This window comes from Chrysemys picta, chromosome 23 (assembly GCF_011386835.1).
Source record: "Chrysemys picta bellii isolate R12L10 chromosome 23, ASM1138683v2, whole genome shotgun sequence".
Classification (NCBI taxonomy): domain Eukaryota; kingdom Metazoa; phylum Chordata; order Testudines; family Emydidae; genus Chrysemys; species Chrysemys picta.
Window position 1 is genome coordinate 445,976 of NC_088813.1, and position 23,498 is coordinate 469,473.

Below are 23,498 nucleotides of genomic sequence, written 5' to 3' on the forward strand. Positions count from 1 at the left end.
GGCAGGCTGGCTGGCTTCGGGCAGGGCCGCAGGGGGGGTGCGGCAGGGGTTGGCAGGGCTGGAGACAGGAGTGCGGGACTGGCTGGCTTCAGGCAGGGGGGTGCGGCAGGGGTTGGCTGGAGACAGGGCAGGGGGGTGCAGGGCTGGTGTGGGAAGGGCCGCAGGGGTTGGCTGGAGACAGGGCAGGGGGTGCGGCAGGGGCTGGCTGTGGGCAGGGGGTGCGGGGCTGGCTGGAGACGGGCTGGTGGGGGCGGGGCTGGAGGCATGGCAGGGGGTGCAGCAGGGGCTGGCTGCGGGCAGGGGGTACAGGGCTGGCTAGAGATGAGCTGGCTGCGGGCAGGGGGTACAGGGCTGGCTAGAGATGAGCTGGCTGCAGGCAGGGCAGGGGGTTCGGGGCTCGTGCGGGCAGGGGTGTGTGTGGGGCTGGCTGGCTGGCTTCGGGCAGGGCCACAGGGGGGTGCGGCAGGGGTTGGCTGGAGACAGGGCAGGGGGTGCAGCAGGGGCTGGCTATGAGCAGGGGGAGCTGGCTGCAGGCAGGGCAGGGGGTGCAGCAGGGGCTGGTGTGGGCAGGGGGTGCAGGGCTGGAGGTATGGCAGGGGGTGCAGCAGGGGCTGGCTGTGGGCAGGGGGTGCAGGGCTGGCTGGAGATGCGGTGGGCAGGGCAGGGCAGGGGGGGCGGGCAGGGTGTGCAGTAGAGGCAGCTGGAGCCCTGGCTCTTTAAATACCCCACGAGCCCCCCGCTATCCCAGGGCTATTTAAAGGGCCTGGGGCTCCAGCCCGTGCTGGGAACCCCAGGCCCTTTAAATTGCCCCCTAGGGAAACCGGGCCACCCCGGTATGCCGTACTGGGGCTTGGGCGTGGGGCCCGATTAAGGGGACTTGGTTGAATTGGCCTAAAGCCAGCCCTACGCGCGTGCGCACACACTCTCTCTTCCCCCCTCCCCCTCGGGATTTCCCGGCTGCCCATAGACAGTTCAGTTCCCCCACCCCCCATCACTACGGAGGCCGCCCTGGGAGCAACCAGCACAGTAGCCACCCCACCCCCAACCGAAGAGCGGGGTGGGGGGGGTGTCTCAGCCCCAGCTGCGGCTCGAGCCCAGGCCGGGCGCCCCTCCCCTCGCTCGCACTTACCGGCTCTGCCTCATGCCCAGCGCTTCCCGCCTCAGCAGGCCCTGGAAGTGACACACCCGCTGTACGCCAGGCGGGGGGAGCGGGAGACGGAGACATGTGTGCGCGTGTGCCCCGCTTCTGGCCGTCCGGGCAGTTGGAGCGCGGTGCATGGGGCTGTGAGGTCGCCCCCCCCCCACCCACCCCCCCCCCGGCAGGGGGAGAACTCGGCAGCTGCTTCTGACCGTCCGGGCAGTCGGAGTGTGGCGCACGGGGCTGCTTCTGACCGGCCAGGGCTGTGAGGTCATTCTTCTCCCCCACCCCCGACAGGGGGCGAACCCGGCAGCCGCAATTCTGATCGGTCGGAGTGCAGCACGCGCGGGAGGGGCTGTGAGGTCGGCTCCGCCCCCGGGCAGGGGGCGAACCTGGCAGCTCCTCCCGCCGCTTGCCCGCAGGCTGCATAGTGAGCCCACGTGGGCCGCATGTTGTGCTGGCCTGTGTTAATATTTTTCATGTTACAATAGTATCAGATGATGACCCAGCACATGTTGTTCATTTTAAGAACACTTTCACAGCAGATTTGACAAAATGCAAAGAAGGTACTGTAACCCTTCTGCCCATCTAAGTTGGCAGCAACAAGGGCCAGGTTCAGTATCTAGGGGTTCCGTTTCAATAACACAATGCAAAACCGGCTCGAGCCCCCACCCAGTGACCTGGGACAATTACATACCACCCCCTGGGTACCTCTAAGGGTACGTCTTCACTTACCGGAGGGTCCGGCGGCAGGCAATCGATGTTCTGGGATCGATCCCGGAAGTGCTCGCCGTCGACGCCGGTACTCCAGCTCGCCGAGAGGAGTACGCGGCATCGACGGGGGAGCCTTCCTGCCGCGTCTGGACCCGCGGTAAGTTCGGACTAAGGTACTTTGTAGCTGAATTTGCATACCTTAGTCCGAAGTGGGGGCTTAGTGGGGACCAGGCCTAAGAGGCAATACTTCCCCTCTCGCAAGCACAGAGTCTGAGTGTAACAGAAAGTGTTTAATAACATGAGGTAAACAATATCAGCATTAAATTGGAAAAAATACCACAAACAGGATTCATAACACAAACCATGAGCAAAAAACCCACCCCAGCAAATTGGGCTGTGTCCTTTCCCTTTGGTTCTTGAATCCAGCAACCCAAAAATCACCCAGAGTCCCCAAAGTCCAACACCCCCAAAGTCTCTGTCCCTGGCCAGTGCAGCCCCAGACTAAAAGGGGGGGGGCGGCACGCAAGGTGTTAAGGGGCACCTTACGTGATCCGAGGCCGGCTAGCTGTCTCTCCATGGGGCTCCTCAGCCTTCACCACAAGCCAGTCCACTTCCTGCCGTCCCACAAGCTGCTCCGCTCCGCTCACCGACCTGTGAGCCGCTCCAGCCGTCCCCGCAAACAGCTCCGCTCACTGTTCCTTGGGCCGCTCCAACCGGCCCCGCGCCGCTCCTCCAGTTGTCCCCACAAATTGGTCCGCCAGCTGCTTAGCAATGTAGCTTCAGGCTCCCCCACTCATTAACACAGTACTCAGTGATCTCAGCTCTTAATAACTTTAGCTCTTTTGTGATTTCAGCTCTTAGCAATTTCAGCTCATAGTAGGGGAGCCCCAGTGCTAGTGCACCATTGGCTCAAAATGAATTCAGCTCAGCAGCCTGTAACTAGACTCCTAATAAAAAGAAGAACAGGAGTACTTGTGGCACCTTAGAGAGGAGATATCTCCTCAATATATGTTCCATTCTATATGCATCCGAAGAAGTGGGCTGTAGTCCACGAAAGCTTATGCTCTAATAAATTTGTTAGTCTCTAAGGTGCCACAAGTACTCCTGTTCTTCTTTTTGCGGATACAGACTAACACGGCTGTTACTCTAGACTCCTAATGGAATCAAAGTTAGCTCTGACATTCAACAGTGGAGAGAGGAGGTAGTGCAATTAGTGTTTCAAACCCTCAGAGGAGGCCCATACTATCAGGTACAAATACCTGTCCCCATCCTCTCTCCATTCACTGGGTTTTGTAACCCATGCCCCTTGTCAAGCAAGTGCTACTTAGGTAATGTGAAGGACTCACTCAGTCCTTCTGTCATACAACAGTTCCACTGGCCTTGATTCACAGAATCAGGGTAACAAAACTTTATTCTTCCTGCCCCAATAACAGAGAAAATTGGGGATCCCACACCAGCCAAAGTAACCACTTTGAGTTGCTGTTGTTTCATGCCAGGCGAGTGGGTGTGCCTATGCAAACAAGATCAGCCCCTGGAGTTCTTTTCCACACTCGCCATAATTCACCACCAGATGTCAGGGTAGAGCTCATCCTGACTCTGCTTACAGTACTAATGTGAGATTTCTAAAGATAGCAACAGCACTCAACCCAATGTTTAAGAATCTGAAGTGCCTTCCAAAATCTGAGAGGGACGAGGTGTGGAGCATGCTTTCAAAAGTCTTACAAGAACCATAGAATATCAGGGTTGGAAGGGACCCCAGGAGGTATCTAGTCCAACCCCCTGCTCAAAGCGGGACCAACCCCAACTAAATCAGCACAGCCAGAGCTTTGTCAAGCTGGGCCTTAAAAACCTCTAAGACCATCTCCCTAGGGAACCCATTCCAGTGCTTCACCACCCTCCCAGTGAAAAAGTTTTTCCTAATATCCAACCTAAACCTCCCCCCCTGTAACTTGAGACCATTACTTCTTGTTCTGTCATCTGCTACCACTGAGAACATCCGAGCTCCATCCTCTTTAGAACCCCCCCCTTCAGGTAGCTGAAGGCTATCAAATTCTTCCTCACTCTTCTCTTCTGCAAACTAAATAAGCCCAGATCCCTCAGCCTCTCCTCATAAGTCATGTGCCCCAGCCCCTTAGTCCAATGGAGGGCAACAAAAATGATTATCTACAATTTGTCCACATCCTTTCTGTAGTGGGGGACCCAAAACTGGATGCAATACTGCAGATGTGGCCTCACCAGTGCCAAATAGAGAGGAATAATCACTTCCCTCAATCTGCTGGCAATGCTCCTACTAATTCAGCCCAATATGCTGTTAGCCTTCTTGGCAACAAGGGCACACTGTTGACTCCTATCCAGCTTCTCGTCCACTGTAATTCCCAGGTCCTGTTCTGCAGAACTGTCGCTTAGTCAGTTGGTTCCCGGCCTGTAGCAGGGCAAAAGAGTAATGCTCCAATGCGGAAATTACAGAACCCAAACCGCCAAAAAAGAAAATCAACCTTCTGCTGGTGGCGTCTGACTCAGATAATGAAAATGAACATGCATCAGTTAACACTACTTTGGATTGTTATTGAGCAGAACTGTTATCAGCATGGACGCATGTTCCCTGGTGTGGTGGTTGAGGCACAAGGGGACATGTGAGTCTTTGGCGCATCTGACACATAGGTATCTTGCGACGTTGGCTGCAACGGTGCCATGGGAACGCCTTTTCTCACTTTCAGGTGACATTGTGACCAAGAGGTGGGCAGCATTGTCTCCTGCAGGTGTGGCCGGGCTTGTTTGTCTGGGCGATTGGCTGGGCAGGAGGTAGGACTGAGTGGACTTGCAGGCTCTGTGGTTTTGCATTGTTTTTGAATGCAGGTTTTTTTGTACATAATTCTACATTTGTGGATTCAACTTTCATGATAGGGAGATTGCACTGTAGTACGTGTATTGGGAAGTACTGTTTCTTTTGTTTTTTTTGCAGTGCAAATACTTGTAATCAAAAATAAATATAAAGTGAGCACTGTACACTTTATATTCTGTTGTAATTGAAATCAATATATTTGAAAATATAGAAAACATCAAAAAACATTTAAATAAATGGTATTCTGTTATTATTTAACAGTGCGATTAATCGCAATTAATTTTTTTAATTGCTTGACAGCCCTAATTCATATATGATCTTGAAAAAGGGATAAACAGTGAGGTGTCAAAATTTGCAGATGAGAAATTACTCAAGATAGTGAAGTACAAAGAACACTGGAAAGAGTTACAAAGAGATTTCACAAAAGTGGGTGACTGGGTAACAAAATGGCAGATGAAATTCAGTGCTGATAAATGCAAAGTACTGTTATACACATTGGGAAAATGTAATCAAGAGTGGTGTGGAGAAAGTGAATAAGGAAAAGTTATTTACTTGTTCCCATAATATAAGAACTAGGGGCCACCAAGTGAAATTAATGGGCAGCAGGTTTAAAACAAATAAAAGGAAGTTCTTCTTCACACAGCGCACAGTCAACCTGTGGAATTGCTTGCCTGAGGAGGTTGTGAAGGCTAGGACTATAACAGCGTTTAAAAAAGAACTGGATAAATTCATGGAGGTTAAGTCTATTAATGGCTATTTAGCCTGGATGGGTAAGGAAGGGTGTCCCTAGCCTCTGTTTGTCAGAGGATGGAGATGGATGGCAAGAGAGAGATCACTTGATCATTGCCTGTTAGGTTCACTTCCTCTGGGGCCCCTGGCATTGGCCACTGTCGGTAGACAGGATACTGGGCTAGATGGACCTTTGGTCTGACACGGTACGGACGTTCTTATGTTTAATGAAAATATTTAAAAAGGAAAAATTAGTCCATTTCAGAAAAACAACAGAACAAAAAAGTCTTTGACCAGTGAGAGGTGCTATCCCAACATGCCATATCTCAGGGACACAGCGTGATTGGGGAGTAGACCCAGAAGAAAGGGCGGAGCTGCCCAGTGAAAGAGGAGGCGAAAGTGTAGATCGGGGCCTCCACACCAGGATGATAAAATGACACCAGGCCCCGCTCATAGTCCAGATACACCCCAATCCTCCCGGGGCTCGCAGTCAGGGGAAGGAGGGTCTCTGGGGAGGTGCGAGCCCGGTAATGGCTCCCACACTGATCTACGGCCCAGATGCTCTCCTCAGGAGAAAAGCTGATCCAGCCCTTCCTCCTGACAGACTCTCTGGCCACCCCCACAGCCCAGGTCCTACCACCCCCGACCTCTACCTCCCAGTAGTGTCTCCCCGAGGTGAACCCTTCCGAGCCCAGCACGCAGGTTTCACTGTCAAATCTCTCGGGGTTGTCAGGGATGTCCTGCTGCAGGCCCCTCCATTTCACAGATCGCTGATTCTCAGAGACCAGGAGGCTGGGATGAGCTGTGTCCGGATCCAGAATCACCATCGCTGCAGAGATGGGGCAGAGCATCAGGGGCAGAGCCCAACCTATCGGCATAGGCACTGACTCCGTGGGTGCTCCGGGGTTGGGGCACCCACAGGGAAAAATTAGTGGGTGCTCTGCACCCACCACCAAGCTCCCTGCCCCAGCTCGCCTCCACTCCGTCTCCACCTCCTCCCTTGAGCGCACTGCATCCCCGCTTCTCCTCCTAGCTCCCAGTGCTTGCCGCTGCAAAACAGCTGTTACGTTGCGTAACAAGCTCTGGGAGGAGGGGGAACGCGGCGCACTCGGGGAAGAGGCGGGGCCAGGGCAGAGATTGGGGGAAGGAGTCCAATAGGGGCAAGGAGGGGGCGGAGTTGGAGTGGGGACTTTGGGGAAGGGGTTGGAATGGGGGTGGGGCGGGGTGGAGTCAGGGTGGGGCTGGGGGCAGGGGGGTCAAGCACCCACAGCGCTGTCTTAGCTAGGACACTCTCTGATCTCCAGGCTCTACCTCCCGGGGACCTGCCCCTCTGCATTTCACTGCAGCTCTCCTCCCAGGCACTAGGGGCAAATAGCTCCCCTGAAAGAGCGGGAGATGCCTCTAGCTCCCATTGGGCCTGTCTGTAACCTCTACAGAGGCCCCTGTGAGGAGCGAGCTCAGGTGTTACACACACGGACATCATTTCAACCATTACGAGAACTCAGTAGTCACCTACCACAAAATCTGTGCTGTGGGGCTGCTCCCACGTCTCCACAGCTAAGACCACAACTGAGTCTCCAATCTACGCCTGAGTTGGGAGCCCTCTATTCTAACACCCACAGAGTCGTATCACACTCAAATTTGGTAGATTTGGTCTGGGTCTAGGTAGAATTTTTCTACCAAATTTGAACTGAATTGGCCAAAGGGCTACTGATTGACAACTCTGTAAAAACAGAGATTTCACCAGAATCCAAAAAGCATTAAGATAATTACCCACAGTCAGTTAAGGTAATTTACAGTTTCCTAGAACCCTTCTAGTTCATGAAGTCAATTAATAACACAACACATGATATGAGAATTCACCATATGTGTCCAGTAAAACGCCAACTCTGACCCACAATTACCAATCCTGTGAGCACCTCCCCCCTGAACTGACAGCGGGTAAGTTCCCAGCCTTAGGAGCACTCTAAGTTATTGCAGTTACACTGGAGCTCTCATGACTCCATAGTTAAGTGTGAGCATTTGTTTCATGCAAGGAAACTGGGGACAAATCTGGCATTTTCATTGACCACACTGTTCTTTCCCTGTGACTTCTGGCATGTGTGCATCTGCTGGGCAGCAGAGTGGTGCAGGGGGGAGGGGGGCTGACATTAAAATACCAGCTTCACTTACCTGCATGTTTGCTGACTTTACTCCAGCCTGAAATCAAACACACAAGAGGTGAGCACTCCCCGGAGCACGGACTGCCCGCGTAGGACACAATGGCATATAGGGGAAAGGAGACACATAGCACTTACCAAGTTCAGCCAGGGATTTCCCTGCAAACAGAAAGACATGGGTGTACAGTCAGTTCTATAACAGCTCTTGGGTTAGGGAATGTGCCTTTAAAGGACACTTTGCCCTCCCCATTGTGCTCTCTGCTGGCCTCTTTCTGCCCAGGTCTCCTGGCCTGAGCTCCATCCTCATAGATCTCTCCATGGATCACACCCCCCTTCTTGGCATCTGACCCTTGCTGGGCTTCCATGACCCTGCCCTAGCTGGGCTCACCTGTGGTGTAGTGTCCACACTCCCCATGTGCCAGGCAGCTTGGCAAGGGGCTAGGCCCTGATAACGTGGAAGTGAGGGTTTAATGAGCTAACCCTTGGCCCTGGACACTGGATCTCAGCCAGGGCCGGTTCCAGGCACCAGCGCAGCAAGCAGGTGCTTGGAGTGGCCAATGGAGAGGGGCGGCACGTCTGGTTCTTCGGCGGCAATTCGGCAGTGGGTCCCTCACTCCCTCTCGGAGCGAAGGACCTGCCACCGAATTGCTACCGAAGAATGAAACGGCGGCGGTAGAGCTGCCGCTGAAGTGCTGCAGATCGTGATCATTTTTTTTTTTTTCTGCTTGGGGCAGCAAAAACCCTGGAGCCGGCCCTGATCTCAGCTTATGGGCCCAGCAACATTAGTTAGCTCCTTCTCACTGAGTTTGTGCCTCAAAGTGTCAGAGTGCTAGGAGACTTTGAGACTGCGCTGAGCCCCTGTTTCCAGGGCATCAGGATCCCCCCCACCCCGCCATTCCTTTAAATTCAATAGCAAAAAGGTACTTTGGCCCAGGCAGACCCACCAGTTTTGGATATGGACGCTCCCCTGTGTGCAGATTTTAAAGGAGGGGCTAAAATCAGGCTTATGCTGGAAACTGAGCAGCAATCTTATCTATGGAGCAGTTACTCCCCTCTATGATTGGTCAGAGCTCCCCGTCCGTTTGGTTCCCAGAGCCTCTCCTAACAGATAGTGCAGAGACAGAAGCCAAAGTCTGTCTGACTATGTACAGTGAGAGAAAATCGTTCAAGCCTCCAGTGAGCCCAGACATTTACCTCTCTCGTTCTCCAGCTCAGAGCGCAGAATCTCTGGAGGAGAAAAGGAAGAAAGAGGTGAAGTTTCATGTTGTTACATTAACTGGGTTATTCCTACTGTTATTTCAGGGAACTTGTCCCAGGAACTTACCTCTCTCTTTCTCCAGTTCAGATTGCAGATTTTCTAAAGAAAGAAGAGTGAAAAAGGTGAGATTCTGGGGGGCGATGGTCCCCTCTAATACTAACAGCTGCTATTTTACAGAAAATCAAAGATTCACAGAGCTTAAGGCCAGAAGGGTCATAGTCTGACCTCCAGTACATCACAGACCTTAGACCCTCACTCAGTCACCTCTGTATCAGGCCTAAGGTTACGATTTAGTCACAGGTATTTTTAGAGAAAGTTGTGTACAGGTCATGGGCAATAAACAAAAAAATTCACCGCTTGTGACCAGTTCATGACTTGTACTATAAGTACCCCTAAGTAAATCTTAGGGGGGCCGCTGTTGGAGGAGGAACAGGACCAGCAGCACCAGCTGCCAGGGCTCACTGAGCAGCAGTTGCTCCGGCCGCCTGAGGGACCACTGCTCAGGCAGTCTCTGGGGCCAGCCCCATCGGCTGCTGGTCAGGTGGTCCCCGGGGCCAGCTGCCCTGTGCCATTCCAGCAGTGGCTGGCAGCCGGTGCAGCTGGCTATGGGGCTGCCTGAACAACTGGCTGACCTCATTTGAAAAAAGACGTTGAAAAACTGGAAAGGATGCAGAAAAGAGCCACAAAAATTATTTGAGGGCTGGAAAAAATGCCTGATAGTGAGAGACTGACTTATAATAATGGGATTATTCGCACACTTAAAGTTAAGCCTGTATCTAGCTGATTTGGGGCCCTGATGTGTCTGGGCCTCAGTTCCCTAAGTGTAAAATGGGGATAAGAATGAGGTGGATGAGGCTTTCTTCTGGCAACTAGCAGAAGTTGCTAGATCGCAGGCCCTGGTTCTCATGGGAGACTTTAATCACCCTGATATCTGCTGGGAGAGCAATACAGCGGTGCACAGACAATCCAGAAAGTTTTTGGAAAGTGTAGGGCACAATTTCCTGGTGCAAGTGCTGGAGGAACCAACTAGGGGCAGAGCTTTTCTTGACCTGCTGCTCACAAACAGGGAAGAATTAGTAGGGGAAGCAAAAGTGGATGGAAACCTGGGAGGCAGTGACCATGAGATGGTCGAGTTCAGGATCCTGACACAAGGAAGAAAGGAGAGCAGCAGAATACGGACCCTGGACTTCAGAAAAGCAGACTTTGACTCCCTCAGGGAACAGATGGGCAGGATCCCCTGGGAGAATAACATGAAGGGCAAAGGGGTCCAGGAGAGCTGGCTGTATTTTAAAGAATCCTTATTGAGGTTGCAGGAACAAACCATCCCGATGTGTAGAAAGAATAGTAAAAATGGCAGGCGACCAGCTTGGCTAAACAGTTAAATCCTTGCTGATCTTAAATGCAAAAAAGAAGCTTACAAGTGGAAGATTGGACAAATGACCAGGGAGGAGTATAAAAATATTGCTCAGGCATGCAGGAGTGAAATCAGGAAGGCCAAATCACACTTGGAGTTGCAGCTAGCAAGAGATGTTAAGAGTAACGAGAAGGGTTTCTTCAGGTATGTTAGCAACAAGAAGAAAGTCAAGGAAAGTGTGGGCCCTACTGCATGAGGAAGGCAACCTAGTGACCGAGGATGTGGAAAAAGCTAATGTACTCAATGCTTTTTTTGCCTCTGTCTTCACGAACAAGGTCAGCTCCCAGACTGCTGCACTGGGCAGCACAATATGGGGAGAAGGTGACCAGCCCTCTGTGGAGAAAGAAGTGGTTCGGGACTATTTAGAAAAACTGGACGTGCACAAGTCCATGGGGCCGGATGCGCTGCATCTGAGGGTGCTAAAGGAGTTGGCGGATGAGATTGCAGAGCCATTAGCCATTATTTTTGAAAATTCATGGCGATCAGGGGAGGTCCCAGATGACTGGAAAAAGGCTAATGTAGTGCCCATCTTTAAAAAAGGGAAGAAGGAGGATCCGGGGAACTACAGGCCAGTCAGCCTCACCTCAGTCCCTGGAAAAATCATGGAGCAGGTCCTCAAGGAATCAATTATGAAACACTTAGAGGAGAGGAAAGTGATCAGGAACAGTCAGCATGGATTCACCAAGGGGATGTCGTGCCTGACTAACCTAATTGCCTTCTATGATGAGATAACTGGCTCTGTGGATGAGGGGAAAGCAGTGGATGTGTTATTCCTTGACTTTAGCAAAGCTTTTGATACGGTCTCCCACAGTATTCTTGCTGCCAAGTTAAAGAAGTATGGGCTGGATGAATGGACTGTAAGGTGGATAGAAAGCTGGCTAGATCATCGGGCTCAACGGGTAGTGATCAATGGCTCCATGTCTAGTTGGCAGCCGATTTCAAGCGGAGTGCCCCAAGGGTCGGTCCTGGGGCTGGTTTTGTTTAATATCTTTATTAATGATCTGGAGGATGGTGTGGACTGCACTCTCAGCAAGTTTGCAGATGACACTAAACTAGGAGGCGTGGTAGATACACTAGAGGGTAGGGATCGGATACAGAGGGACCTAGACAAATTAGAGGATTGGGCCAAAAAAAACCTGATGAGGTTCAACAAGGACAAGTGCAGAGTCCTGCACTTAGGACGGAAGAATCCCTCTCCAAATCTTTCTGAACAAGTCTCTCATGTTTCAAACTTGTAAGTAAACAGCCAGGCAAGGCGTGTTAGTTTTTATCTTTGTTTTCTCAACTTGTAAATGTACCTTTTTGCTAGAGTGTTTATCTCTGTTTGGGGATTCCTCTGGGCTCTTTAAGTTTGATTACCCTGTAAAGTTAGTTTCCATCCTGATTTTACAGAGATGATTTTTACCTTTTTCTTTAATTAAAAGCCTTCTTTTTAAGAACCTGATTGATTTTTCCTTGTTTTTAGATCCAAGGGGGTTGGATCTTGATCCACCAGGAGTTGGTGGGAGAAAGGAGGGGGATAGTTAATTTCTCCTTGTTTTAAGATCCAAGGGGTTTGGATCTGTATTCACCAGGGAATTGGTGAAGAGTCTCTCAAGGCTACCCAGGGAAGGGAATTAGCACATTTGGGAGTGGTGGCAGTGGACCAGATCTAAGCTGGTAGTTAAGCTTAGAAGTTTCATGCAGGCCCCCACATTTGTACCCTAAAGTTCAGAGTGGGGAAGCAGCCCTGACACAGACTAACACAGCTACCACCCTGAAATTTGTGGGAAGGGTTACTCATGCCCTGAGACATCTTCTTGTTGTAGTCTTATGATGGAAGGTGGTGATGGCGGCGAGATGTACTTCTATGGAGTATGGAAAGAACCCTGACATTTTTAGTTCTAGGATGCAATCTACCACAGTGGTAGTGGAGAGGATGTAGGGGTAACATGTCTCCAGTCACACCAGAGCTGGAAGCTCTTCCACTATTGAGTATACATGGTCTTTACATACTCAGAGCAGGTCATTTCTAAGCTTTGGAACCATTGAGTTGGAGAACCTGTAGATTGGGGTGATGGACCTTGCCTGAGAGAGGAGATGAGGAACAGGCATGCAAATTGCCAGTTGAGCACGGTATGGGAATAATGTTTGTCATGGCCACAAAGGGTCTATAAGTATAACCCTGGCTCTTTCTTTTCTTATCTGAAGCAAGACCTTTGATATTTGAGGAATTGGAGGACAGGCATAGAGGAGACCTGTGTTCCAATGTAGGAGAAAGGCAACGCCGAGAGAGTGATGACCCAGGACAGCTCTGGAGCAGAACTGGGAGCACTTCTTGTTTCTGGCTGTGGTGAATAAGTCTATCTTTGGGACTCACCAACATAGAAATATGCTGTGGAGAATGGAAAGGTCTTTCTCATTTGTGATCCTGGGAAAAGTTCCTGCTGAGAGTGTCCGCAGGAGAGTTCTGTGTGCCCGAGAGGTGAGCTGCTGAGATGTTGATGTGAACATAAGAATGGCCATACTGGGTCAGACCAAAGGTCCATCAAGCCCAGTATCCTGTCCTCTGACAGTGGCCAATGGCAGGTGCCCCAAAGGGAACGAACAGACAGGTTATCATCAAGTGATCCATCCCCGGTCACCCAATCCCAGCTTCTGGCAAACAGAGACTAGGGATACCATTCCTGCCCATCCTGGCTAATAGCCATTGATGGACCTATCTTCCATGAATCTATCTAGCTCCCTTTTGAACCCTGTTATAGTATTGGCCTTCACAACACCCTCTGGCAAGGAGTTCCAGAGGTTGACAGTGCGTTGTGTGAAAAAATACTTTCTTGTGTTTGTTTTAAACCTGCTACCTATTAATTTCATTTTGTGACCCCTTGTTCTTGTATTATGAGAAGGAGTAAATAACACTTCCTTATTTACTTTCCCTATACCACTTATGATTTTATAGACCTCTATCATATCTCCCCTTAGTCACCTCTTTTCCAAGCTGAAAAGTCCCAGTCTTATTAATCTCTCTTAATACGGAAGCTGTTCTATGTGGTGGTGAATGCACCAGTTCCAGAGTTTCACTGCCTTGGTACAAAGGGACAGTGAGCTTGCTCTTCCCTAGTGATTTATGTAAAACATACATGCAATGTTGTCTGTCATAATCTTTATATGCTTGCCCCAATCAGTGGTAGAAAATGTGAACAAGCTTTCCTGACTGCTCTGAATTCCAGTAAGTAGATATGCAATGTGGATTCGAAGGGGAACCATTTGCATTGAATAGTGTTGGTGTCCAGGTGGGCTCTCCATCCCAATGGATATAAGTCTGTTGTCATTATTAGCATTGGGGGTGGTTGAGTGAAGGGAACTCCTGTGAGGGGTTGTGAGGGTCTTTCCACCAGTTGAAGGAGTTTTTGACTGTTGAGGGCATCAATAGAAGTTTGTTTATACTGTGTGTGCTTGGTATGTACACTGTGCTGAACCACCACTGAAGGCAGTACTTGTGGAGTCTCACGTGATTTATTACAAAGGTGCCTGCCACCATGTGTCCCAGTAGTTGAAGGCCATTTCTGACCAAGGTCTGAGGGTGGCCTGTCCTGTCGAGATTAAGTTGTCTAAGGTGTTGAACCTGCATAAGGAGAGGAAGGCTTTGGCCTCTGCTCCATCTAGGTAGGCTCCTATGAATTCCAGATGTTATACTGGAGTTAATATGGTCTTTTGGATGTCTATGTTTAGAGCCAGTTGGAGGAATAGGTCCATAGTCTTTTGTGGGGGCGTCCAGGCATCATCAAAGGAGCATGCCTTGAGCAGACCATCATCTAGATACAGGAATATTATCACTCTTTGTTTGCAAAAGAGCACCACAACCACAGAAAGGACTGTTGAGAACATCTGGGTCCAGATAATGAAAGTGGTCTTGTCCCAGAGTGAATACTAGAAACCTTCTGTGGATCGCAATATGGAAGTAAGCATCTTGTAGGTCAAGGGTCGAGAACCAGTCCCCATGGTCCAGAGATGGGATTATTGCTGCCAAAGTAACCTTATTGAAGTGTTGTATCTTTAGAAATCTGTTGAGTGATCTTAGATCCAGAATGTGTCTCCAATCACCATTCTTTTTCAGTATCTGGAAGTACTTGGAGTTGAAGCCCTTCCCTCTGTGTTGGGTAGGAACTGGTTCTATAGCACGTAGGTTCAGAAGATAGCTTCTTTCCTGATGTAAAAGCTGCTCATGAGAAGCGACAAAGAGTCCTGTGGCACCTTATAGACTAACAGAAGTATTGGAGTATAAGCTTTCGTGGGTGAATACTCATGAGAAGGGTTCCTTAGGAGGGCCGGGAGAGAGGGGTAGGCAGGAGTGAGGGAGGTAAAATGGATCGAATATCCTGTGGAGATGATCTTCAAAACCCACTTGGTCTCAGTTTTGACGAAAAAGAGTCAGCAGTTGCCAAAGTAGTGGTGATATTTGTGTTTTTGCAGCAAATTAAAATGGGGGTGGTAACTCGGGGCCTCAAACAACACATCAAAATTCATGCATAGATGTAGATGGCTGTAATGTTGATGATTGTGGGGCAGTTGATCTTCCCTTTTTTATTCATTGTGTTTTCTGTTGGAGTTCATAATGCCTCTGGGGAGGAGAAAATTGATCAGGCCGGGATCTCTGTGTCATCTGTGATTTATTTTTTCTCCTTTTTTGTGCAGGTGCATAAATTCTCAGTGAATGCAAAGTGGCTCTAGAGTCTTTTAGTATGTGGAGGGATTCATCCATTTTCTCCACAAATGATTTGGATCCTTCAAATGGAAGGTCCTCCACAGTAGACTGGACTTTCCTTGGAAAGCCAGAAAGGTGAAGCCAGGAAGCCCTCCGCAAGCCCACCACTGTTGAGATGAAGCAGGCAGCTGTGTCAGCGGTGTTATTTATTCTTTTATGTATAATAATAATAATAAATAATATTATTATTTAATATTATTATTTTATTATTAATAATAATAATTATTGACACAAATCAGACATCAGGAATAGTCACATACAAAAGCCAGTAGGTGAACACTTCAACCTCCCTGGACATTCTATAAGATTTGAAAGTAACTATTCTTGAATAAAAAAACTTCAGAAACAGACTTCAAAGAGAAACAGCAGAACTAAAATTCATTTGCAAATTTAACACCACTAATTTGGGCTTGAATAGGGACTGGGAGTGGCTGGCTCATTACAAAAGCAGCTTTGCCTCTCCTGGAATTGGCACCTCCTCATCTATTATTGGGAGGGGACTACATCCACCCTGATCGAATTGGCCCTGTCAACACTGATTCTCCACTTGTAGGGTATTCCTTTCTCTTCATGTGTCATTATATAATGCCTGCATCTGTAACTTTCATTCCATGCATCTGAAAAAGTGAGGTTTTTTACCCACAAAAGCTTATGCCCAAATAAATGTTAGTCTGTAAATTGTTTTAAGTTCTTGTCAGAGGGTGTTGATTTAGCACGGTGCTGTCTGCCACATTCATTTACAGCATCGATGACAAGGGAGTCTGGGAATTGGTGTGAAAATAAAAATCCGAGTCTTTAGAGGGAACATAATATTTTTATCTGCTCTCTTGCATGTGGGATGCATGTCTTTATTGGGTCCAGCAATGCCTCATTAATAGTGAGTGCAACACAGTCTTAGGATGAAGTATGTAGGATGTTGAGCAGCTTGTGTTGCAACACCTTGACTTCTTCCAGTGGAATTTGTAGAGAATCCATTTCTCTCTTGAAATGGTTTGAAGTCATTTGCCAAAGTTGGTGGGGGAGGCATAACAGCTTCATCAGGAGAGGATGAAGAGATGTTAGTCAGTGGAGTAATCCCTTTGTCTAATCTCACTGCCTGTTCTCCTCTGGATCAGGAGATCTAGACAGAAAAGCAGTAGATTTCCTTCTCCTATCCTGATGAGCAACAGTAGTGGCCCTCAAGAATTGGAGTCTATAGGCCACCCATGGGTCCCAGTATGGCCACTGAACATGTTGAAATAGATTTGATTCCCTGCAACTGGATGTGTAACCCACTGATGATGTTAGTTAAAAGTCCCCCTGTGGGTCAATTAACAGAGAATACAAGTTGTTACAACCCCTAGCAGTGGTGAACGACACCTTTCAGAGCAATCTCGCCTGAGCCAGTTGGAACCAGTTGTTATTACGCATAGGCTCATGTCAGACAGTGCTGACTGTGGGGTAGTGGAGATTGTGTTAAGATGACAAGCTATTGTCTTAAGTGTGAGGGGGCTCCTGGTCCTGCTTGAAGGCTAGGGGGCTCTGTAGGGAAGTGTCAGTGTGTGATCTGGGGCTTAAGAACATAGGAATGGCCAGACTAGTGGTCCAGCTAGTCCAGTGTCCTGTCTTCCAACGGTGGTCAGTGCCAGAAGCTTTAGAGGGAATCAACAGGACAGGTCAATTATCAAGTGATCCATCTCCTGTCCAGTTCCAGCTTCTGGCAGTCAGAGGTTTAGGGACACCCAGAGCATGGGGTTGAATCCCTGACAATCTTGGCCATTGATGAACCTATCCTCCAGGAACTTATCTAATTCTTTTTTGAACCCAGTTATATTTTTGGTCTTCACAACATCCCACGGCAACAAGTTCCACAGGTTGATTCTGTATTGTTCGAAGAAGTACTTCCTTTTGTTTGGGTTAAACCTGCTGTCTAATAATTTTACCTGGTAACCCCTGGTTCTTGTGTTGTGTGAAAGGGTAAATAACATTTTCCTAATCACTGTCTCTAAACCACTCATGATTTTATAGAATTCTATCATATCCCCCCCTTACTTGTCTCTCTTCTAAACTGAACAGTCTGTTTTTTTAATCTCTCCTCATATGAAAGCTGTTCAATACCCTTAATCATTTTTGTTGTCCTTTTCTGTATTTTTTCCAATCTAACATACTTTTTGAGATGGGATGACCAGAACTGCACACAGTATTCAAGACGTGGGCATACCAGAGATTTATATAGTGGCAGTATAATTTTTTCTCACTTATTACCTACCCCTTTCCTAATGGTTCCTAACATTCTGTTAGCTTTTTTGACTGCTTCTGCACATTGAGTGGATGTTTTCAGAGAACTATCCACAATGACTCCAAGATCTTTCTTGAGTGGTAACAGCTAAATACAAACTCCATTATTTTGTATGTAATTAGGATTATACTTTCCAATGTGCATTACTTTGCATTTATCAACACTGAATTTCATCAGACATTTTGTTGCCAAGTCAGCCCATTTTGTGAGATCTCTTTGTAATTCCTTGCAGGGAGCTTTGGACTTAACTCTCGAGTAATTTTGTATCATCTGCAAACTTTGTCATTTCACTGTTTACCACGTCTCCAGCAGCCGGTGTGCAAAGAGCCAGCCTAGAGAAGTAGGAGAAGAGTTGCGTTGCTCTGCCTTAAACTCACAGACTTTAAGGCCTGAAAGGACCATCATGATCATCTAGTCTGACCTCCAGCACATTGCAGGCCACAGAACCTCACCCACCCACTCGTGTAATAGACCCAGAAACTCTGGCTGAGTTACTGACGTCCTCAAATCGTGGTTTTAAAGATTGCAGGTCTCAGAGACTCCACCGTTTACACTAGTTTAAACCTGCAAAGGATCCATGACCCATGTTCCAGAGGAAAGCAAAAAAAAAAAAAAAAAAACCCAACAACAACAAAAGAAACCCAACAAAACAAACCCAGGGTCCCTGCCAATTTGACCCAGGGGAACAGTCCTTCCTGACCCCAAATATGGTGTGTCTCTGTTTTTGGGTTTTGGGTGGTGGTGTAGTAATTGGGCCTGCAAATTTACCCTAATTATGAGCTCAACAATGAGACAGGAGTGAAAGCTCATAAAATGTCACAATAACCTACAACAATGAATGTGGAGGGGAAAAGATGCAAAGAGGAGTGAGACAGACTGAATTAGTCCAAACAAAAATGCCTCCTGATATAACTCAAAGACTCTGTTAAGATCATGCCTGGTAAACAAGAGACGTGTGGGATCAGAAATCAGTGCAACAAAATTTGTCAGAAATTAGGCCTAATTGGTGGACAAAATAATGAGCGGATGGACTATTCCACCCATCACTCCATTTCAGTGTTCTTAAAAAAAGATTTTGGCGGGAATACATTTGAACAGATGCAGGGTACTGCTATTTTGGCTGAAAGAAGGGGAAGGAGTGAGCTTCGCCACTATGGCTGCCACTCCTCCCTCCCCTGGAATCCCAGGCCTTCTTCATCCTAATCCTGAGAGATGTCCTGACCAGACCAGGCCAGAGAGAGGGACCCAGAAGGCAATGCCACTTCCACCAGCTCTGGCTGGCTCCTGAATACCACCTGCAATGTGATGTCTGCCCCCACCAATGTGTCCTTTTCCTTCTCTAAATTATTTCTTCTCTTTCCTGTCTCTCTGGCTTAGCTGGCCAAGAATGCATATTTTGCAGCACTGCTGTGATCCTGTGACCAGAGAGGCAGATAAAAGCTATGCCCCAAACAGTCTGATGCTGGTGTGATTTTTCCAAAGTGGATGATCAGATTGTGGGCTGGGTTGTGTTTCTCCGCAGTGAGGCTGCCAGCGAGAGTCAGCACCAGAACAGAAGCTGCATTTTCTCTCTTTGCTACTCTTCTCTCTCTCTCTCTCTCTCTCTGTTGGAAAGAGGTGCCGGCATCAAAGAAAAGGAGCATCACACACTGGACAGAGGCAAAGATGGGACAACTGGGGTCACTCTCGATTCTGCAGCGAGGGAGAGGAGGAACTGACTCCCTCCCGGGGTCACACAGCATATTGTCAAACTTCTTTTATTGTGAATGATGATTTACAGTTTAATTTTTTCCTAAGTGAGTATTTGATGTTACTTTCTATTCTATCATTATTCCATACTTTCTATTATAGTATTGTTCCTGCCAAATTTCTGGGGTTTTTCCTTTATTAAGTTTAAAATGTAAGGTTAACTCCATGGTGATGGTTTGCCTCCGCCTCTCCTCACGGTAGGCATAGCCTAGTCAAGACATGGGTCATTGCACAGTTCAAACCTGTCTCTACTAACATCTCTTCTTTTCTCAAAAAAGGACATTCCCATCTTTAACACCATCTAAGAGACTGTCAGCCATGAGAGGGGGGAGCTGTCCTTCTAAAGTCTTTCACTAAAGGCAAAGGGAACAGGGGATGTCATTAAAACAAAAGTTTCATGTAATACTTTACATTTCAAATGCTTTACCTGTTTTTCCTTCTTTTCTGTATTTTTAATGGTGTGTTTGCCATGGTACAAAGCAGGCTGAGGTCTCTGGATACCAAACCCCAAAGGTGTTTAACTCTGTTTAATGTTGGACAGTGACATGGTTGTGTTGTCACCTTTAACTGTTTATTCCATCTAAATTACTACAGCAGTGCTGGGGTTCCGGATTCCATGCAATTATGTCATGTTACGTTAAAAGCATAGATTCACTTGCTGGAAGCATGCATCTAACGTCTCTATGTATGTGCTGGGAGCGTAACACTCATCAGCAGGAACTCAGACACAGAAGTTCCCACTTCAGTCCCCAGTGTGTTGGCCAAAAGGGCAGTTTTCACATTCATGGGGCTTATCCAGTGTTCACATTGATTGGGACAGAGAAAGTACATAATCCACTGGTGCACGGGTCACAGGTTCCCCCGTCCCATTCCACAGAGGAGAGGAGCTGTTAGAGCCAGGCTCTCTAGCTGGGGCTGTGTGAATTGGCTCACAGGGGGCCTGTAACACACACTCACAGTGGGTCACATCCACAAGCCTGTTTTTAATTTATTATTATTATTAACAATAGTAGTAGTAATAATAGACACTCACGTATCTTTTTCTTCAGTTCAGCTTGCTCAGTGTCTAGAGGGAGAGAAAGTGACATGTAAGATTGCAATGTCACGTTTACCATGATATCACTCCTGTTAATGAATGTCACTGGACTGTAATTACTAAGGCCTGGTGCTCAGATAGCATTTGTAGTTATGGCGGTTAGGGGTGTGATGTTTTACCCAAATAGTTATAGTGGTACAACCCCTAGTGTGGATGCAATTACACTGGGACAAAGGTGCCTCATAGCATTATAGCTTCTCCCCTTCCCCAATGGCAATAGCTCTACTATAATGCCCTTTGGGTCTAACTAGCCTCACCAACCACCAGGGAGCCTCATAAGTCTTGCTGGATATGGGAGGGACCTTGATGAATAGCTCCTGCTCCTCGTTGCCTGCAAGCAGGCCTGTTCAATACACGGAAGTTAGCAGGTAGCTTGGGCAGTGGATGGGGGCTGAGTTGGAGCTCAGGAGACTTGGGCTCTATTCCCAGCTCTGCTGCTGACTTGCAGGGTACCCTTGGGCAAGTCCTTTCCTGCTTTGTGCCTCTGTTTCCCCTCCTTCCCTTCATGTGCCTGCCCTAATTAGATTATAAACTCATTGGGGCCAGGACTGTCTCCCAATAGGTGTGTGTGGTGTTCACAGGTGCTAGTGTGACACAAGTGACAATACAGATCCATGCCCAGTTTTCCCGGTCTCATTCCTGCTTCAGTCTGAGTGACCCCGACACCCACTGAGTACCTAGGGTCTGGTACATTCTATTCTACAATGCGCCCCAAAGGGGTGACTTTGGGCATGTCTCAGTTCACACACACAGTTGTGGCTCATCCAGGACACCCCCCTGCCCCCAGGGTGTGTTCAGCTCCTCTCTTCCATGGCTCATTCCCTCTCCCTCCAGCTCTCTCACTGACTTCATTCAAACCTCTCTTCATGGCACGGGACTGAAGCCCCCTGACAACCTTCTCTGAAGTCAGGAGACCCTCTCTCCGATCCGACAGCATTCCTTCCCCTCGGTCACCCTACCTTTTGCTCTGTGCTGCTTCCAGAAGCAGTAACTGGCCAAAAGGATGAGAAAAAACACACCAGCCAGGGTCACCGACAGAGCCACCTGGTAGGGAGAGGTCCTTGGGAGGAACACATCTGCAAGGAAAAGTTGCATTGATTTGAAACCCAGACAGAATCGATGTGGCAGCAGCAGGAGTGAGGGGAGCCTGCAGCATCCTGCAGTGATCTGGGAGGATCTCACAGACATGTTTGGTCTGGTTTTTGAGAGATGAGAAGTGGCTTCTCCCATGAGGCTGAGTCCAAGCTTTATCCTGGTCACTGAACTTGGCTAGGCCCTGGCTACATTGCGGATAGGCCGTCTGTTGTGAGACCGTTTGTTCTGCTGGTGCCGAGCACTCTGGCCTGACCTGCTCATGTCTGGCCTTAGGGGTGGGGCACCTGGGAGACTGCCCAGGGCACTGTCAGAGCAGCTCACTGCCTGCCAGCACGGGAGTGCAGCAAACTCCCGGAGGCACCGTGAGAGGGGGCACCCAGATTTCTCCTGTTTGGGGAACCGCAATGCACAGATACTGCGTGTCCCCCCCATCATTCTTCTGTGCCCCCCAGGGGGCTGTGTGGGTGGGGGCAGAGCAAGGAACAATGCCAGAGCTCCCTGCACTCAGGTCACTTTCCCCATCTGGGTGTGCTGTGAGGCATCAGGAGCTGCTGCTCTCTGCCTTCCCCTTACCCAGCTCAGGGGAGGAAAGTGACCTGGATGCATGGAGCCATGATGCTGCTCCTTGCTCCCCCCCAACAGCCCCCTAGGGGGCACGGAGGAAGGGGGGGAACGAGGAGCAATGTGAGCGAGGAGTTGGAGGGGGGAAGCGAGCAGCAATGCCAGCTGCCCCTAGCATCCAGGCCACTTTCCCCACCTGGGTGCAGGAAGAGAGAGTGGGGGCTAAGAAAGAAGGGGTGCAAAGGGAGTTGGGGAAAAGGGGATGCAGGGGTGGAGCACAGGAGTGTTGCTGAGGTTAGGGGTGAAGGGGGTGCAGTGCAGGGGCTGGGGCACAGGATGGGAGTGCAGGGCTTAGTTGTGAAGGGGGTGCAGAAATGTTTAGGGGGGATGGGGAATAGGAGAGGAGAAGGGAGTGCAGAAGGTGGTTGGGGACGAGGGGCGCAAGAGAGTTAGTGGAGAAGGCAGCACAGTGCAGGGGTTGGGGTGCAGGAGGGGAGTACAGGGACTAGGAAAGAAGGGGTGCAGAAGGGAGTTGGGCAGAAGGGCTGCAGGGGTTGGGGCACAGGATGGGTTCAGAGGTCGGGGAAAGGGGGAAGGGCAGGGATTGAGGCACAGGATGGGAGTACAGGGGTTAGAAGAGGGGCGCAAGGGGCTGGGTAGAAGGGGGAGCAGGAGGGGTTAGGGGAGAAGGGGTTTTTTGTTATTATTGTTGTTGTGTCTTTTACAAATAGTTTCACACATACGTCTCAAATTAGAAGTGTGAAATCCCACTTAGTTTTATAAGTGAGTACCACTTCTCAGCTTCTCTGCACTAGCACAAGATGGGTCCATCTCTCCCCCCACCTGCCTGGTTCTCTCCTTCCCTTACTCTATTCTTGGGAAGAGGCAATGGGACCCTGGGGCTGTGGGGAGCCGGGGGAGCCCGTGGAGGCCAGGGGCAATGGGAGGGCACCCACAGAGGTCAGGGCAATAGGGGGGCACTGCATCCATAGGGGCCAGGGTGCCAAAATACGAAGTCACCCAGGGTGCCATTTTCCCAAAGGCCGGCCCTGGACCTGCTATGTGCAGCTTCGCTGTTTTCTCTTGGCCGAGACGGGGGTTGATGACAGAGCAGGACAGGTTCTGTTTCGAAGCATCTGTTATAACAGCAGCAATGTGAGTATCAAACAGCCTGTCAGCCTGCTGGGATATTTTCTCCATCACTGGCGCTAGTCGCTGCCCACTGAGGTCTCTCCACAGCACTTGGGGCTCCGGATACCATCCAGCCGATTCACACACCACGTGGATCCCTCCATCCTGATAGCCATCGACAGAAAGGTGAGGGGTGGAACCCAGACCTGGAGGGGAATGGAGTGAACCTGTGTCACTGCTACACCCTGGGCCCACTAGAGAACTGCACTGGTGCAGACTGGAGTGCTGGGACTGTGGCAGTGTGAGCCCCAGCGGTGTAGCATTGTCCTCACTTGCCATGATGTTACACATACAGATCTACCACCTGTCCACACACAAAGCTCCGGTCACCCCCTGTGGCTGCATGGACCTCAGGGGATCTATCCCAGAGTTCATAGAATCATAGAAGATCAGGGTTGGAAGGGACCTCAAGAGGTCATCTAGTCCAACCCCCTGCTCAAAGCAGGACCAATTCCCAACTAAATCATCCCAGCCAGGGCTTTGTCAAGCCGGGCCTTAAAAACCTCCAAGGAAGGAGACTCCACCACCTC

General features: G+C 49.3%; 1 protein-coding gene across 6 annotated transcripts in view; it reads right to left on the reverse strand.

Moving 5' to 3' along the window:
* Positions 1-4,944: 4,944 nt before the first annotated feature.
* The window catches only part of LOC101951584 (butyrophilin subfamily 2 member A1-like), a 51,949-nt gene continuing 33,395 nt past the window's right edge, over positions 4,945-23,498 (reverse strand). For all 6 annotated transcript variants that reach the window (XM_008177068.4, XM_065576785.1, XM_008177069.4 and 3 more), the window contains 8 exons: positions 22,833-23,114; positions 21,081-21,197; positions 20,059-20,091; positions 8,907-8,939; positions 8,777-8,809; positions 7,721-7,741; positions 7,596-7,622; positions 4,945-6,252 (listed from right to left, as the gene is read on the reverse strand). In XM_008177068.4, coding sequence (XP_008175290.2) covers positions 5,750-6,252; positions 7,596-7,622; positions 7,721-7,741; positions 8,777-8,809; positions 8,907-8,939; positions 20,059-20,091; positions 21,081-21,197; positions 22,833-23,114 — 1,049 coding nt within the window. In that variant the 3' untranslated portion in view covers positions 4,945-5,749. The remainder of the gene's footprint in view (positions 6,253-7,595; positions 7,623-7,720; positions 7,742-8,776; positions 8,810-8,906; positions 8,940-20,058; positions 20,092-21,080; positions 21,198-22,832; positions 23,115-23,498) is intronic.